Below are 15,143 nucleotides of genomic sequence, written 5' to 3'. Positions count from 1 at the left end.
CATACAACTAATATTTTTGAACTGTATATGATATTCAATTACATTGATTACAGTTGGTCCTCATTTGTAGAATATTTAAGTAACTTCTGGCATTTCACAGTTGTGAACGGTAACACTATAACTGTGTAGGCTTATTTGTTTCTTTTGCATTATTTCCCTTGAGTTGCATTCCTGGGTTTCTCCCTTGCCCTCCACACACACACACACACACACACACACACACACACACACAAAATGAAGGTTTCCAGATTTTGTTAAAGATTGTCAGCTGAGCTTCACAATGAATTTGAACAATTCTCAGTGACACAAAGGCCCACTGAAATTGAGTTTTTTATCTTTATAAGTAATGGACTGAACTTAAAGTGTGCAATTTGATGTGATATATATCAAACCACATCACATCAACACCTTCAGTATAATCATCACCACTAAAAGATTCTTCATACCACTTATCTCCACCCTCCTGACCTCCTGTCCTCAAGAAACCACAGATGTATTTTGTCACTAAATGTTATTTGAATTTTGTAGAATTTTATATAAATATTTTATATAAATGGAAGATTTTTTTGTTAAGTTTATTTTACCCAGAATAATCATGTTTCCTTTCATCATGTTGCAACATGCACCAGTAGTTCATTCATTTTTATTTCTGAGTAATATTTCATTATGTGGTTACACCTCAGTTTATTCACCCATTCACCTACTGACCAACATTTGGATTGTTTCCAGTTTGGGGCTACAGAAAAAGTTGCTACAAATTTTTGCATACGCGTTTTGAAGGACAGAAGATCAAACACTGCTGCTAAAGGAGCAGGGAGAGAAAAGAGGTGTACACAGAAAAGGATCAGGAGATGGTTCATGGTCAGGAAAAAGGTCAGTAGTAAAGTACCCCATGTTGTTCACAGCAGTTCTGAGGATCCACCTGGATAACATGGAGCAAATATGATGGAGCAATTTTGAAAACAGCCCAGAGCTTGACTTAAGAATTGAGTAGTAGGATCGGATGGTATAACATAGATACAGAAGACGTGTGAACTTTAAAAGTGGAGAGAGATTCCAGGACTGAGTACATGGAGTACAGCAGAGCAATTTTAAGTCACAGATCATCAAATGGGCCCTTTTATTTACAGAGCACCGCCTTCCCACCCAAAAGTCTGAGAAGAGACCATCCTTCAAGGACCAGCTCAAGTGCTTGATTTCTCATCCCCACTCACTCGCCCCCACCAATCGTCCCCACTGCAATCACTTGTGAAATAGCACCAATAATCAAAAACAGCATGAGACAACCAATGTAAAGCACATAACATAATGACTGGAACACCAAGGGCTCAATAAATATTGGCAATAAATACTGACTTTCTCTTCCCTTCTCACCATCCATAACCAAATGGAAGACAAATTGCACTGTTGGCCCCAGTTCAGAGGTTTTTAAAATTTAGAGCTCCTATGTTGAGCTGAGTATCATTAAAGGCTCCCAGGTTAAGGTCAGAAACTTTTTAAACAGCTCGAGTCTGGTCTTGGAGATCCATGGCTGCACACAGCAAGGAGTCAGTGGCAGAATGGAAAGTGCCCCAGGTTCCAGGAGCAAGTTGCCAGGCTCTTGCAAGAGCAATAGGTAGAAAAAGTGTCTATAGTGTAGGATCCAAAAACATTTCTGCTCCCACACCCACTTGCTAAAAGGCCCTCCTGTTCTCTCCACTGTCTCTGACCCATTCCCTCTCAAGCAAAGAGATGGGAAGGACCTGATTGGTCAACTTGAGAAGAGAACACCTCAGAGTGTGCACAGCTCAGCCCTTCTGTCACTGCAGAATAAAAACCACTGGAAAAGACTTCTGCTTATCCAGCCATCGTTGTGACTGAATAGCTTTGAGGTACAGTGATAAGAGGCCCACATGATCCAAAATCTAAATCATGTTCCCCAAAACCAGTTCTATCAGTATTATGTGTGGTGATGTGTCTCCAGTCACCCAAGCCCTGGGACTGTCTCTTAGCTGGTTCTAAACCTGGATGGGGAAGAGGGACATATTTGGAGGCTTCCTCAAAACCACCCACCATCCGGCCTCTGTCCCAGGCATACTCAGACAGACAGACACCAGGGTCCTCAGTGTTTCCCAGTGCCATGACTGTATCCCCCGACCCCAGGTCTTTTTCCCATTCACTCTACGTTTGCCCACCTGTTTGGTACTCAGAGACTCACACTGCTATCACTGAAGTTTCACATCAGCAACAGTGACAGGCACATCATGATGGTTCTTTCCTGCCTTCCTCCTGAGGGAAAGCACCAGCTGTTGTACATTTAGTGTCTCCTGTAAGAACTAAGGTACTTCTCAACATGCAGAATTCTGATAAAGATTAGGAGACCTGGGTTCAATGAAGTGACATGTATCAAGTTGCATGGCATGTCACTTCATCAATCTGGATTCCTGCTTCCTCATCTTGTTTGTTCTTTTTCAATGACATTAAGTTAGATTCAAAATGAGCTTTTCAGTGACATTCAGTTAGATTTAAAATGAGCAAGAAATTGGTCCTTTTTGCAATGTGGTAAGAGTGCAACAGGAAAGATCTAAAACTTGTTTACATTTTTAGCAAACAAAGGTATACATTTTTCAGCTGTGCTTATGATGTCACCAAGACAACTACTATTTCCCATAAAGATTCAAATAAAGAATTTAGAACCCAAGAATTCTCAGAAAAGAATGTTTGCTACCATGTCCCCTATTACATAACAGAAATTTTCTAAAATGTACCTATTGCAGAATTCAATCAAATTTTATTAGAAAATTGGCAGAGCACTGAATGTAAGGCTCCTCCTAGTTTTCTTAAGAAGGGCTTAACTGTGGCCCCCAGGTCAAATCTGGCCTACTTCCTGTTTTCATAAATAAAGTTTTATTGGAACACAAGCACACTCATTTGCTTACATAATATCTGCAGCTGTTATCCTGCTACAATAGCAGGGGTAAGTTAATTACAACAGAAACCATATGGCTGCAAAGTACAGAAAAAATTTGCTGACCCCCATTCTAAAAATCTTTCAGTGAATCTGAACTTCCACAGTATGCCTCTCAAATGTCACTAACACATGACTGACTAAAGAATGTTGCTTATCTTGTCTGGACTTTTCTTCTAATCTGTAAAAAGAGAGATTTGTCATTTCCAATCTAGGCATTCATTATCATTGTGATTCTCAGCCAATGAGCAGTTTCCTAAGTGGAGTTTAATACTTCTGAATGTCTGAAACATCTGTACTCTTTTCTTTTTCCTTTCCTTTTCTTTCTTTCTTTACTTTAGTTAGCTCTTTATTGGTACTGAGGATTGAAGCCAGGGATGCTGTACCACTGACCTACATCCCTAGCCCTCCCCGCTTTTTTTATTTTGAGACAGTGTCTCACTAAATTTCCCAGGCTGCTCTGAAACTTGCAATCCTCCTGCCTCAGCCTCCTGAGTGACTGGGATTATGAGCATATGCTGCCATGTCTGGCACTCTGCACTTCTTAGGGAACAAGTGACACACTGGCAGGGCCCAGGAGGAAGCTAAATGCCAAGCTCCTACTTCCTTCCAAGTGACTCACCTTTGCTTCTGTGAAGCTGGACAGTCGAGAATCAAGTTTCCTTAGAATAGATCACTATTATCCAGTGTGCAGGGCATTTGGAAGGCCACACTGGCGACTATGAAAGCCCAAAGAATGGCATCGTAACTGCCTTCACAGAGGAGAAGGGACTTAGGTAAGTCTTCTTGGAGGAAATGATGTCTGATCTGAGTCTCCAAGGATGAAGAGGAATTTGTGCTGCTGAGGAGTGAATTAACCAATAAAACAACAATGCATCCTATTGAAACCATCATTTTATTTGTTCAATTAGGAAAATGTTTCAGCATCTAGACCCCAGAAAGACCTCTCTGAATTCAAACAGATTCCAATGTGTTATTTCACTCCATTCTGCACCTTTTCACAATACAGTCACCTTTTTTTCCCTCTTTTTTTGGAAAATATATTTCTTTTTCTTTTTCAACAAATTATGAAGTTCACACCCAATCTTTAAAAAGACATCAGCGACCACAGGCATACCCATGGTGTGATGACCAAGGTCTAGGACACCAAGACTTCTTAGAGAAGTGAAGATCAACCAGAGAGTCCCGACAAAGAGCCATTCCAGGGCCGTAGCAGAGGTCAGCAAGAGGTGAGATAACTCTGACTTCAAGCGACTTGGCAGTGGAATTAGGCAACGTGCTTAGGCAGCAGACATTTTCATCTGGCTAAACAATCCAAAAATCCACAACAATAGATTCTGAAGGGAAGAGAGTGATTTGAGTTGACCTAGCCATGCAATCTCAGCAGGAATGATTGCTACGTAATTGCAAGTACTCTCACAATCCTGTCTGTACTGCTTATGCAAATAGAGTTCATTTAGGCATTCAACAAATTTTAGTGAGTACCAACTACCACTACTTTTCTGTTCACTGGGAAAACAGCCATAAAAAAAAGAGACCAAAAAACCTTGCCCTTCTGGAACTTCGATGCTAGCGTGTTATCCTTGTATTGAGAAAAGTGCAATGAATTTTAACTTCTGTCCCACAGGACTGTACTGAACAGTCCAGTCCCCAAGGAATGTTTTGCAAAAGATGCTCAACCAAACCTGAGCCATTCATCCCTCTGTCTTACCCTCTGTGTCACAGCAGGGCACAGGACAGGGTAAAGCCAAGACAGCCTAATGCTTCTTCCTTAATATGTCAAGCCAAATGACACCAAAGGCTGAAAAGCAGATATGTATCAAGACACTAAAGAATGCTCATGGCTTTTGAATCACTCCTGGGTGTGTGTGTGCTTGTGTGTGCATGCGCTCACTAGGAATTGAACCCAGGGCTTCATGTATGCCAAGCACTCTAGAACTGAGTTATACTCCCAACCTCCTTTCTGGGAATCTTGACCATGAAAACAGTCCCAATTTCTGAAAAGAATTTACATGCAAAAATGCACATCACAGCTTCATTTAACCACACACACACACACACAAATTAAGTGTAGAGTTACAAACAAATAGATAAAATATTTTTTACTTGAGAAGAAATAACAAGTAGCCATTAAAATGATATTTACAAAGGTTCTATGATAATGTGGGAAATTCTTATAAAATGTTAGGTAATCAAGCAGAACAAGACAACCCTAGATTCAATATAAGAACCATGTTTAAAAATCTACTGAGAAAGATGAAACATGATGGAAATGTTCTAAAACATTAATAGTTAATATATTTAGATGTTAAGATTATGAGTATTTTATACTTCTTAAGTTTTTCATTTTTCTTTAGTAAATATTCATTATTTTTATAATTAAAATGATATAGGTTTGCTTGTTTTTTAAGCAAGCATGAGGTAGCAAGAACAAGTGTAAAGCAGCCTATCATTATAGCTAAGAACATGAGATCTGGATCCAAACTGCCTGAGTCTGAACTCTAATTTTTCAAGGTATTGTGTGACCTTGGGCAACTTATTGAATCTTTTCTTGCCCCAGTTTCCCATCTGCAAAATGGAGGTAGTAATAGTGCCTACCTAAAAAACTGGTAAGGCAATTAGTAGGTAAATTCATGTAGGGTTCCTGGCACAGAGTAAGTATTCAAAATGATAATACTTCCAATACTGCAAGGGCCTCAAAGGAAAAATTTAAACAAAGGGAAAAGTTGGCAAACATCCTATCCTGATGTCTTAGGGATAAGTCACTCAGAGTTGTGCTTTCACTGGGCAATTTCCTCTCACACAGAATCAATCTCCAAATCTGTTACTCATATTTTTAAATTTCCCCTGAAAAGACGAACAGTATGTACACATTTGTTTTATGGGTAATTACTTCCTTGGTTTCTTTTTATGCTCTGGTCATTACTTACTGTGCAAAGTGCTTTTTGGTTTAAAAATAAGTCTAAAAATTCTGTTGATAAGATTGTCAAAAACACTAATCATTAATACGAAATGACCTCATGAACTACTGTGTATGGTGCAGTTGGTCAGACAACAGCAGTTAATCTGAAGATAAAAATAATTGTCAATATAGTCATATTTTTCTGCCAATGTCTATTTCGAATCAGTGAAATCAGAAGCTGATCTCTTATGTCCTACACCCAATATCCTTCTTTCTGTGAAAATTAAACCACCTAAATCTAGATAAAATGAAGTCATTAGTAACTAGCCTGGAATCTTGTTCACAAGAGGCTGTTGGTAAATATGTGTTGGAAGAACATAAATTTCACTATTGCTTGCCAATATTCATCTTTCTAAACAAGCAAAACTTCAGTTAAGATTGCATAATTACTAAATGATGACCAATAAAGAAGATCAGAGGATAAGAGTGAATTAAGGAGAAACAGGTTGAAATTTATGCCTCTGATACCCCTTCCCCTGTAAATGAGGCCTCACTTTCCCTTAAGAAAGAGGATTATACCCTTTACCTTCCAGAGGTACTTTTTATCCTTCTAATCCAAATTTCCTTCAACTTTTGACCCTAAATATCCTCTACTCAAAATAAGGCAGTGCTCCTATTCTGGTCTTGAGCTGGTCTGGCAACCTTTTCCTCACCATGGATTCTCTTCTCTCTCTGCATGAAATATCTACCTACTTTTCATAGCCGAATCTAAGAGATTCACAGGCTCAGATGTGAACCTTGCTGGGAACTAGTTACATCAACTTCATTCAGTCACATAATCTCAGTCCGTCTGTAAAGTGGGCATAATAAAGACACATCACACGCAGTTACCATGGGGCTAAACCAGGCAACAGACACTAAAGAACTGGGCATGGTAGACAATTTAGTAATGTGTTCTTCCCTTCCATTGTCTTCGTTGGGGTTCCAGTCATTCCTGGAATCCTGATATCTCTGGTCTCCTGTTTTTCCTTCCCAGACCAGAAAGGCAAAGTTCTACTGAACTCAATGTTTCATCAAAAGAATATTTGATCTCACAGTTAACTTTGCCTCACAATTCAAGTCCCAGGGGACCTGGAAAGGTATATCCGTTAATTAATGGTAAATTCTGTCCCCTTGGGGTGGAGCCTAAGAAGCGGGGGGGGGGGAGGGGGAGGGACTCTGGCTTAAGTCAGTGGTATCCCATTATATTCTCTTCCCTGTGAAGTTCTGCAAAGACTAAGTTGATTAGAACATCTGAGCTGAGGTTCCTTCAGAAGGTACCAACTCTGAAGACTCCCAAGATCCCCAACCAACCTGGCCCCAGCCCTCAGCGGAAAGGCTAAACAAGAGAAGGGGCGCCTCAAAGTGAACAAGGACCTTTGGAGACAGAACAGTCTGGGCCAAAAGCTCTGCCCAGCCTGTGCTTTCCAGCCCCTCTCCCGCCCAGGCGGACCGCCTTCTCCAGTGCAACTAGACGGTTTGGACCTCTGAGAGGGGCGCGGGGCCGCCTCCCAACTCGCTGGCGTCCAGATCAGAGCCCTGGAAGCTGCCAGGTGCCGTCGACAGGGCTCCGCGCTCCTGCCCGGGTCCGCGCTGCCCGCTCGACGTTCCACAGTGCGCGCGGCGCGCTGGGCTCCTGGGCGCCGGGAGCCAGGCTTGGGTGCCGCCCTCCGCGCCTGCAGGAGAAAAACGCTACCTGTGGAAGTAATGTGCGCAGAAGAGGCCCAGAAGGAAAGTCCCAGGCGGTCCGAAGAGGGAGCGGGGCTGCCAGGCGAGGATCCCTGCGGACACCACGAAGGCGGGCAGCTCCTGCAGGAACCAGGCGGTGCGGGCGGGCAGGCAGGTACCCCCGGGCGCTGAGATCTCCATGTGCTTCCCATAGCTGAAGGGCTTGGTGAGGTACAGAGTCAGTGCCCCCAGGGTGGCTACAGTGGCGCTACCTGCCAGCATCGGACTTTGCGCGCACCGAACCGGCATCGCGCAGCGTTCACTGCCGGTGACCGCCCCGCGCAGAGAACAGAGCGGCCCCCACAGCCCCTTTATGAAGCTCTAGACGCCACCCGGTGTCCGCCCCTTTGGCCCGGGCTCCCTCCCCTCTGTCGTGCCTCCCACCTCGGCGCGGCCCGCCCTGCCTCGGCTCAGCAGCGATGCCCCTTTCTCAGCACTGACTTTTCAGGCTGCAGCCCCGGCAGAGAGGAGGACGAAGACTTTTGTGGTGCCAAAGTTGTCCTGGGCCGCCTGCCCCCGCCCACGCGCCTGCCCTCTCTACGGCTTTCCACTGGTCTCTCCCCTTAGGCTGGCTACCCTTTGATGACTTGTTCCGCGCCCATCAACCGCTGATGCCGCAAGTTCTGGGACGAAGCAATAAGGAATAGAAAAACACAGAGACAATTTGGCCACGTAGGTCTGACTCCCCAAACGCACACCTTGTGCCCTCGCCACGCAGCCCCCACGTTCGAACCTCCAAGCCAGGATCTCCCTAACTCATCGATGTCCTTATGCTCACTCCCTGCAGTTCCCACTCAACCCTGGATCCTTCCTTCGACCCTAGACCTGGCATTCTGGCGCTTGTACTGTCCACTATCCCCTCTGCTGTTGGCGGGCTGCCCTGCTCCTTTACCACTGTTAACATCAGTATCAGCTCTGTGCTCAGCAGGACCCCCAGGCAGGTCCCTGTCTCTAATTCCCTGGCGGTTTCTCTTTGCATCTGCACGTGTGTACGGAGCTTCCCACTTCAATCAGAGCTGGGTTCGCTGGGCGCAGGCGTGGACGCACCTGCCCATCCGCCCTCCCCTGAAACTGTCACATACTCCGGCTTAAGTCTGGGGTTTCTCCCGCGGGACTCCCTCTTCCAGCTCTGGAGCGGGTGCGTCAGGTTTCCTAAGCTGCTGACCTTGGTGATGCCACTGACCTCCAAACATCTGTCCAGCCTTCATGCTCTGGACCCGGTTCTTTCTCTCTTCCCTTCCTCCTCAGTCACCACGCCCTCGTTTTACCTCTTCCCTTCCCTGATTCGGCTTCCAGCTTTTCTTGGCTGCCTCCTCCTCTGTATTGTTTCCCTCTTTCCCCCCATCCTTCTTTTTTCTATATGTCCTGGGTTTCTCCCTCTAGGTTCACCTGCTTTCCTTGATTACCCTACCTTCCTTGATTACTTTACCCCTATTGTCCCTCTGGGCTCTGCTTGGTGGTCAACTCTAGGCCCTCCCCTTTCTCTCACTCCTCATTTGGGAAGTTCTTCACCATTCCCCCTTAGCTCCGACTCACCACCCCGCCGAAGACCCTCTCAGCATTTCCCCATCCGCTCCAGCCAGGGCCCCCAGCGGGTGCAGAAAAGGCACAGTCCCTCATCTTCTCCAGTTTGGGATGCGTTCTGATTCTTGGGACACTGTGGTGATGCTTTAGTGCTCCAGAGCATCTTCTGCTGCTGACCAAAAGGTGTTTATCATCTCCCTGTTTGGTTAAAAATTAAACAGCAATCATGCTTCAATTATTAATTGATCACCACATAGGAATCACCCAGATGGACCAAGACACTTTGTATGGAATAACCAAAAATATAGTTATTGCATCTGCTTCCAGCCAGTTTTGCACTGGCTTTACTGTGCAGTCCAGTCCTAGCTTCCTCAGTCACTAGCAGCTAGTTGAAGATGCCCAAAACTAGATCACCAGCAAAGGCCCAAGCTTCAGATTTGCATTTTCACCCTGCTAGAAAATTTGGATGCCCTTCAGAGATATCAAATTCACCCTCCCCCAAACTGAACCCTTTTGTCTTCCCCTCCATCACTCTTACCCAAATCTGCCCTCTCTGTTCCTCATTGTTACCTCTTCTCTATCTTCAAAAGCTATGGCCTCCCTGGAGGACTGGCTTGTTGAGTCAGGGAGCTATAGGTTTCATGGTGTCACACAGTCTTAGAACAAGCAGTGTGACGTTTCAAACCCAGTTCAATGGAATAACATTTTTGAATGAAATTTCTACTGCCTTAATTTTGTTCTTTCTTTTTTCCTTTTCTGACCCAATGTTGGTCATCCGTATTCTTTTCCACTAGTATAACAGTTCTTGCTATTATACCTAAAAGTTTTTGCTCTTCTGCTTAATAAAATCAGTCATCTTCAGTGTGCACATCTGTGGGTTGGCCAGGGGCCAACTCATCTAGTCTGGGCTTTTCTGATCTTGACTCTGCTCATATATTCTTCAAGTGCTCATAAGGCAGAGCACATTAGAGCCCTGCTTGAAGCAAGATTTGGATCAGGAGCTTTAGCTGAGGCTCTCATCCTGGAATTAGTGAGCTAGCCCCACCATTCTATGTCAGTAACAAAGACATAATAGAACAAAATCACACAAGGTCTCTTGGGGCTCTGACCAGGAACCAGCAAATGTTTACTTCCTATTCATTCTATTGACCAAATCAAGTCACCTGGTAGACTTGGTTCCAGAGCCACAGTGGGATAAGTATTGCTTAGTTACATAGCAAAGGGCAGAGGTATAGGGAGAGAACTGGAGTCAATAATGCAACTCTTCTATATCACTTTGATTTAAAAAGTGCCCCCATGTTAAATATGCAACTTGATTGACATGTACAACCTGCACCTAAGCCAAGAGACAGATTACCATTACCAGTAGCTCCCCTCATACCTCCTTGCATCCTCTTCCCAGAATAACCACTACCATGACTTCTAGCACCATAAATTAGTCCAATCTAGCACCATAAATTAGTTTTGTCTGCTTTTGAACTTCATATAAATGGAGTCATACAATATTTACTCTTTGTGTATATTTTAATGGTACTTGGAATTTGTTTTAATCAGACAGGGTAAAACATGCACAGAAATTATTGTTGGGGGGCTGGGGAGATAGCTCAGTTGGTAGAGTGCTCACCTCTCAAGCACAAGGCCCTGGGTTCGATCCCCAGCACCGCAAAAAAAAAAAAAAAAAAAAAAAAAAAAGAAAAAGTTGACATTCACAAATCCCTGATAAGGGGAGATACAGTATGCCACACAAGACTAGCAGGAAACACCATGGTCAGTCAGGGCCAGCAGGACTGTGGGAGAAATGAATGAGGCAGAATATGCAAGCTTAGAAATGGCTACTTTGAATGCTTCCAGTGGCTCTGGGGCATAGGGCTGTCTCTGTTTGTCTGTTTTCTGACTCCCGACTGATTAAGGCAAGGAAAAAGTGGTCCAGAGTGTGAGAACCTGATTAAGAAGTTGTTTGGTCTACATATGAAAGATACATGGATAATGATTTACAATCTCTAGGAATTAGCTAGCTCTGGGAGGGGCAATCCCTCCAGTGTCAGTAAGGCATGATGAATACTGTGGGTGTGCATGTATGTGCATGCATATGTGTGCACATGCATGTGTGTGATCCATCTGTATAGTTGCAGAGAGTTGAAATTTGTTCTCATTGTTGTACAGCATTCCATTATGCAAGTATACTACAGTTTATTTAGCCACTTTATTGTTGATGTCTGTATTTGTGTGCTCAGGCTGCCATAACAAAATACCATAGACTGGATGGTTTAAATAACAGAAATTTATTTTCTTACAGTTCTGGAGGCTACAAGTCCAGGATCAAGTTTCAACCAATTCAGTTTCTGGGGAAGGCTCTCTTCCTGGCTTGTAGAGAGCTACCTTCTTGCTAAATCTTCACATGGTCTTTCTTCAGTGAATTCATGAAGTTTTAAAGAGAGAAAGGTAAGACTTTTGTGTCTCTTCCTAAGGACACTAATTCTATCAGGTCCAGGTTCCACCTTTATGACCTTGTTTAATCTTAATTATTTCCTGAGACACCATGTCCAATCATAGTCACACTGAGAGGCTATGACTTCAAAATATGAAATTGGGAGGGTACAAATATTCAATCTGTAACAATAAGCATTTGAATAATAAAATTTTGGCTTATATTTATGGAGATTATTGTCCCCTCAACATCACACAATCTTCTCTCAGGTTAGCTTCCCCTCATTACCATAGCAACTCCTGCAGTACAACAAGCAGTAGGCTATTAGGAGAAATGAGTAAAATGGAGCCCTTGCACCATGATGTTCTGCCTCATCTCAGGCCCAGAACAATGGAGTCAGCTGACCATGGACTGAACCTCTGAAACCATGGGTCTAAAGTAAACTTTCATCCTCTAAGTTTTTCCTATCAGGTATTTTGGTCACAGTGACATAAACCTGATAAACACAGTAGCACTATACTAATGAACATTCTTTAAAGGAAAACAATTAAATCCAGACAAGTAACAATGCAGCTGATATGGTTGGGACTAGAAATATTCCCTGAAAAAAATTCATGTTTTGAAAACATGCTCTCCAGCGTAGGAATGCTCAGAGATGAAATGACTGGATTATGCGTGCTGCATCAGTGAATCAATCCACTTGATGAATTAACAATTTGAATGGACTACAGAGTAGTCACTGTAGGCAGGTGGGACATGGCTGGAGGAAGTAGGTTACTGGGGGCGTGCCCTTGATCATATCTTGTTCCCAGTTCCTCATGCTTTGTCTTGCTTTGCTTCCTGGTTATCAAGAGCTGAGCAGCTTCCTTCACTGTGCCTGTGCACCATGTTGTTCTGCCTCATCTCAGGCCCAGAACAATGGAGTCAGCTGACCATGGACTGAACCTCTGAAACCATGGGCCCAAAGTAAACTTTTCATCCTCTAAGTTGTTCTTGTCAGGTATTTTGGTCACAGTAACAAAAACCTGACAAACACAGTAGCATTCCCCAATTACTAAGCATATTGCCTTGACTTCTGATACCAGCTACTAGAGTGGCCAAACTTCACAGATAAGGATACAGTCCTACATGAGACCGCCCTTACTTGAGATATCAAGTGCAAATTGAGGGGTCTGTAGGCCACCTGCACTTCTGAACAGTTAGCTGCATATTTAGGGGTCCCCACTAACCTTTCAGGTTTAATAATTCACTCCAGCAATTCATAAAATTCAGGAAAGCACTATACTTATAATTACAGTTTTATTACAGTAAAAAGATAAAAAATTAGAGTCAGTCAAAAGAAAAGATGCATAGGGTAAAGACTAGGGGAACTCAAAACACAAAACTTCCTTGTCCTCTCCTCAAGGAGTATATTGCCAACCAAAAATACTCACTGAAAATTCAGTGTCCAGAGTTTTTATTAAGATTTTATTTTGTAGGGGCAATTAATTCAATTATTGCCAATTGATTCAAATTCAATCTCTAGCCCTCATCCCCTCCCCCAGAGGTCAGGCTGATATAATAAGACTCCAATTGCATAGTTGGTCATTCTGGTGTAACTGACCCTTATCCTAAGTCACCTCATTAGCATAAATTATCAGGACCCACCATGAATGACAAAGATACTTCTATTACTCGATAAATTCTAAGGATTATAGGCTACTTACCAGAAACCTGGAACAAAAGCCAACCCTCTTTTGAAGTAAAGGTAATCCTTCACGGTATACCTGTGAAGAAGCAGGTCCAGCTAAGGAAATGACCTGCTGAAACAAGGAAACAATATTAATGAAAGAAAAAATACTACAACCATAATCTTTACAATGTAACATTGATAATGTCCAAGATACAATTGAAAATTACCTGACACAGGAAGAATCAATAAAATCGAATACCTTCAATATGTATAATCAGAAAAATGAGAAATTACACTCCATTTATGCATGATCTATCAAAGTGTATAAGTGCATTCTACTGTCATGTACAACAAATTAGAACAAATAAAAAATAAAATAAAATAGAATTAGTTTATGTATATTTAAAAAATCAGCTACCTTCTCAAGAGAAAAGAAAACTGCATTCAATCCTGAGATGAACCAAATTTTACAATTATCAGACAAGTGGCCATTATAATTCTGTTAGTTTGCTTGGGTGCTTTAACAGAGTCACAAACTGAGTGACTTAAACAATAGAAACTTATTGTCTCGCAGTCATGGAGGCTGGAGGTCTCCGATCAAGGTGTCACAGGGTTGTCTGGGTCTGAAGACTGTGAGAGATACCATGTTCCATACCTCTTTTCTCACTGTGGGTGGTTTTCTGGCCATTTTTGGCATTCTGAAGCATGCAGAAGCATCATCCCTACCTCTGTCTTCATAGTCACGTCACTTTCTCCATGTTTATTTGTGTGTGTCTGTGTATGTGCCTGTATCTAACTGTTCCTTCTATAAGGACACCAGTCATAATGGATTATGGACCCATCCTACTCCTGTGGGACACAGTTCAACATGTGACAATTATCAATCTCAGTAAAGTATAAAATAAAACATGCTTTTTGTTTCAATTCAAGGTGGATCCAAGACCTAAATATAAAGATCTGAAACTATGAAAATGCTAGAATAACACATAAGGGAAACAGTTCAACATACAGCACAGGCAATGACTTCCTCAATAGGACTCTTGTTGCTCAGGAAGTACCAGCAAGAATCCACAAATGGGACTGCATCAAGTTTAAAAACCGCACAACAAAGGAAACAACAGTGAGGAGACAGTCTAAAGGGGAAAAATCTCTAACACATAATCTCCCAAAAGAGGATTGATACCCAGAATATATAAAAAACTCAAAAACTGAACACCAAAATAAACAAACAATAACAAAAAAAATCAATAAATGGGCAAATGAACTGAGTAGATACTTCTCAAAAGGAGACGTACAAATGGCCAATAATTACACTAAAAAAAAGTTCAACATCTTTAGCCATCAGGGAAATGCAAATCAAAACTACATTGAGATTCCATCTCAACCTAGTCAGAATGGCTGTCCTCAAGAATATAAATACATACGTACATACATACATACATACATACTGGGGAAAAAGAAACCCTGATAACTGTTGGTATAAAAATTGTTGGAATATAAATTGGTCCAGTCACTATGGAAATAAGTATGGAGTTTCCTCAGAAAAGCTTAAAAAAAGAACTACCTATTATACAATCCAATTATACCATTCCTTGGAATATATATAAAAAAAATTAAAGTCAGCCCACTATAGAGATACCTACATACCCATGTGTATCATAACACAATTCACAATAGCCACAATATGGAATCATTCTAGGTGCCCATCAACAGATGAATGGATAAAGAAAATACAGTGTATCTACGGAGTGAACTATTATTCAGCCATGAAGAAGAACAAAATTATGTCATTTGCAGGAAAATGGATGGAACTGGAGATCATAATGTTAAATGAAATAAACCAGACTCAGAAAAAAAAGGATCACATGTTCCTCTCATGTGTAGAATACAGAGGGGGATAAAA

The 15,143-nt window shown here is 42.3% G+C and overlaps 1 protein-coding gene and 1 long non-coding RNA gene across 5 annotated transcripts in view; one reads left to right on the top strand and one right to left on the bottom strand.

Annotated features, from left to right (window-relative positions):
* Srd5a2 (steroid 5 alpha-reductase 2) overlaps positions 1-8,065 on the bottom strand; it is a 70,099-nt gene extending 62,034 nt beyond the window's left edge. Inside the window, exon 1 of one of the 3 annotated variants that reach the window (XR_007104668.1) lies at positions 7,585-8,065. Coding sequence is in view for 2 of the 3 variants with exons in the window: in XM_047522711.1 (XP_047378667.1) it covers positions 7,585-7,865 (281 nt within the window). In the remaining variant the exon portion in view is untranslated. The remainder of the gene's footprint in view (positions 1-7,584) is intronic. The other 2 variants (XM_047522711.1, XM_047522712.1) reach the window with 2 other exon arrangements.
* LOC124963172 (uncharacterized) lies at positions 7,121-14,995 on the top strand. 2 transcript variants are annotated; one of them, XR_007104669.1, is made up of 3 exons: positions 7,121-9,323; positions 11,437-11,582; positions 14,940-14,995. It is a non-coding gene; the product is annotated as an uncharacterized LOC124963172 (long non-coding RNA). The 2 variants fall into 2 exon arrangements; XR_007104670.1 differs by lacking the exon at positions 14,940-14,995 and adding an exon at positions 14,171-14,933.
* The last annotated feature ends 148 nt before the right edge of the window (positions 14,996-15,143 follow it).

Source organism: Sciurus carolinensis, chromosome 13 (genome assembly GCF_902686445.1).
Source record: "Sciurus carolinensis chromosome 13, mSciCar1.2, whole genome shotgun sequence".
NCBI lineage: Eukaryota > Metazoa > Chordata > Mammalia > Rodentia > Sciuridae > Sciurus > Sciurus carolinensis.
This window is presented reverse-complemented; position numbering and strand designations above follow the sequence as displayed.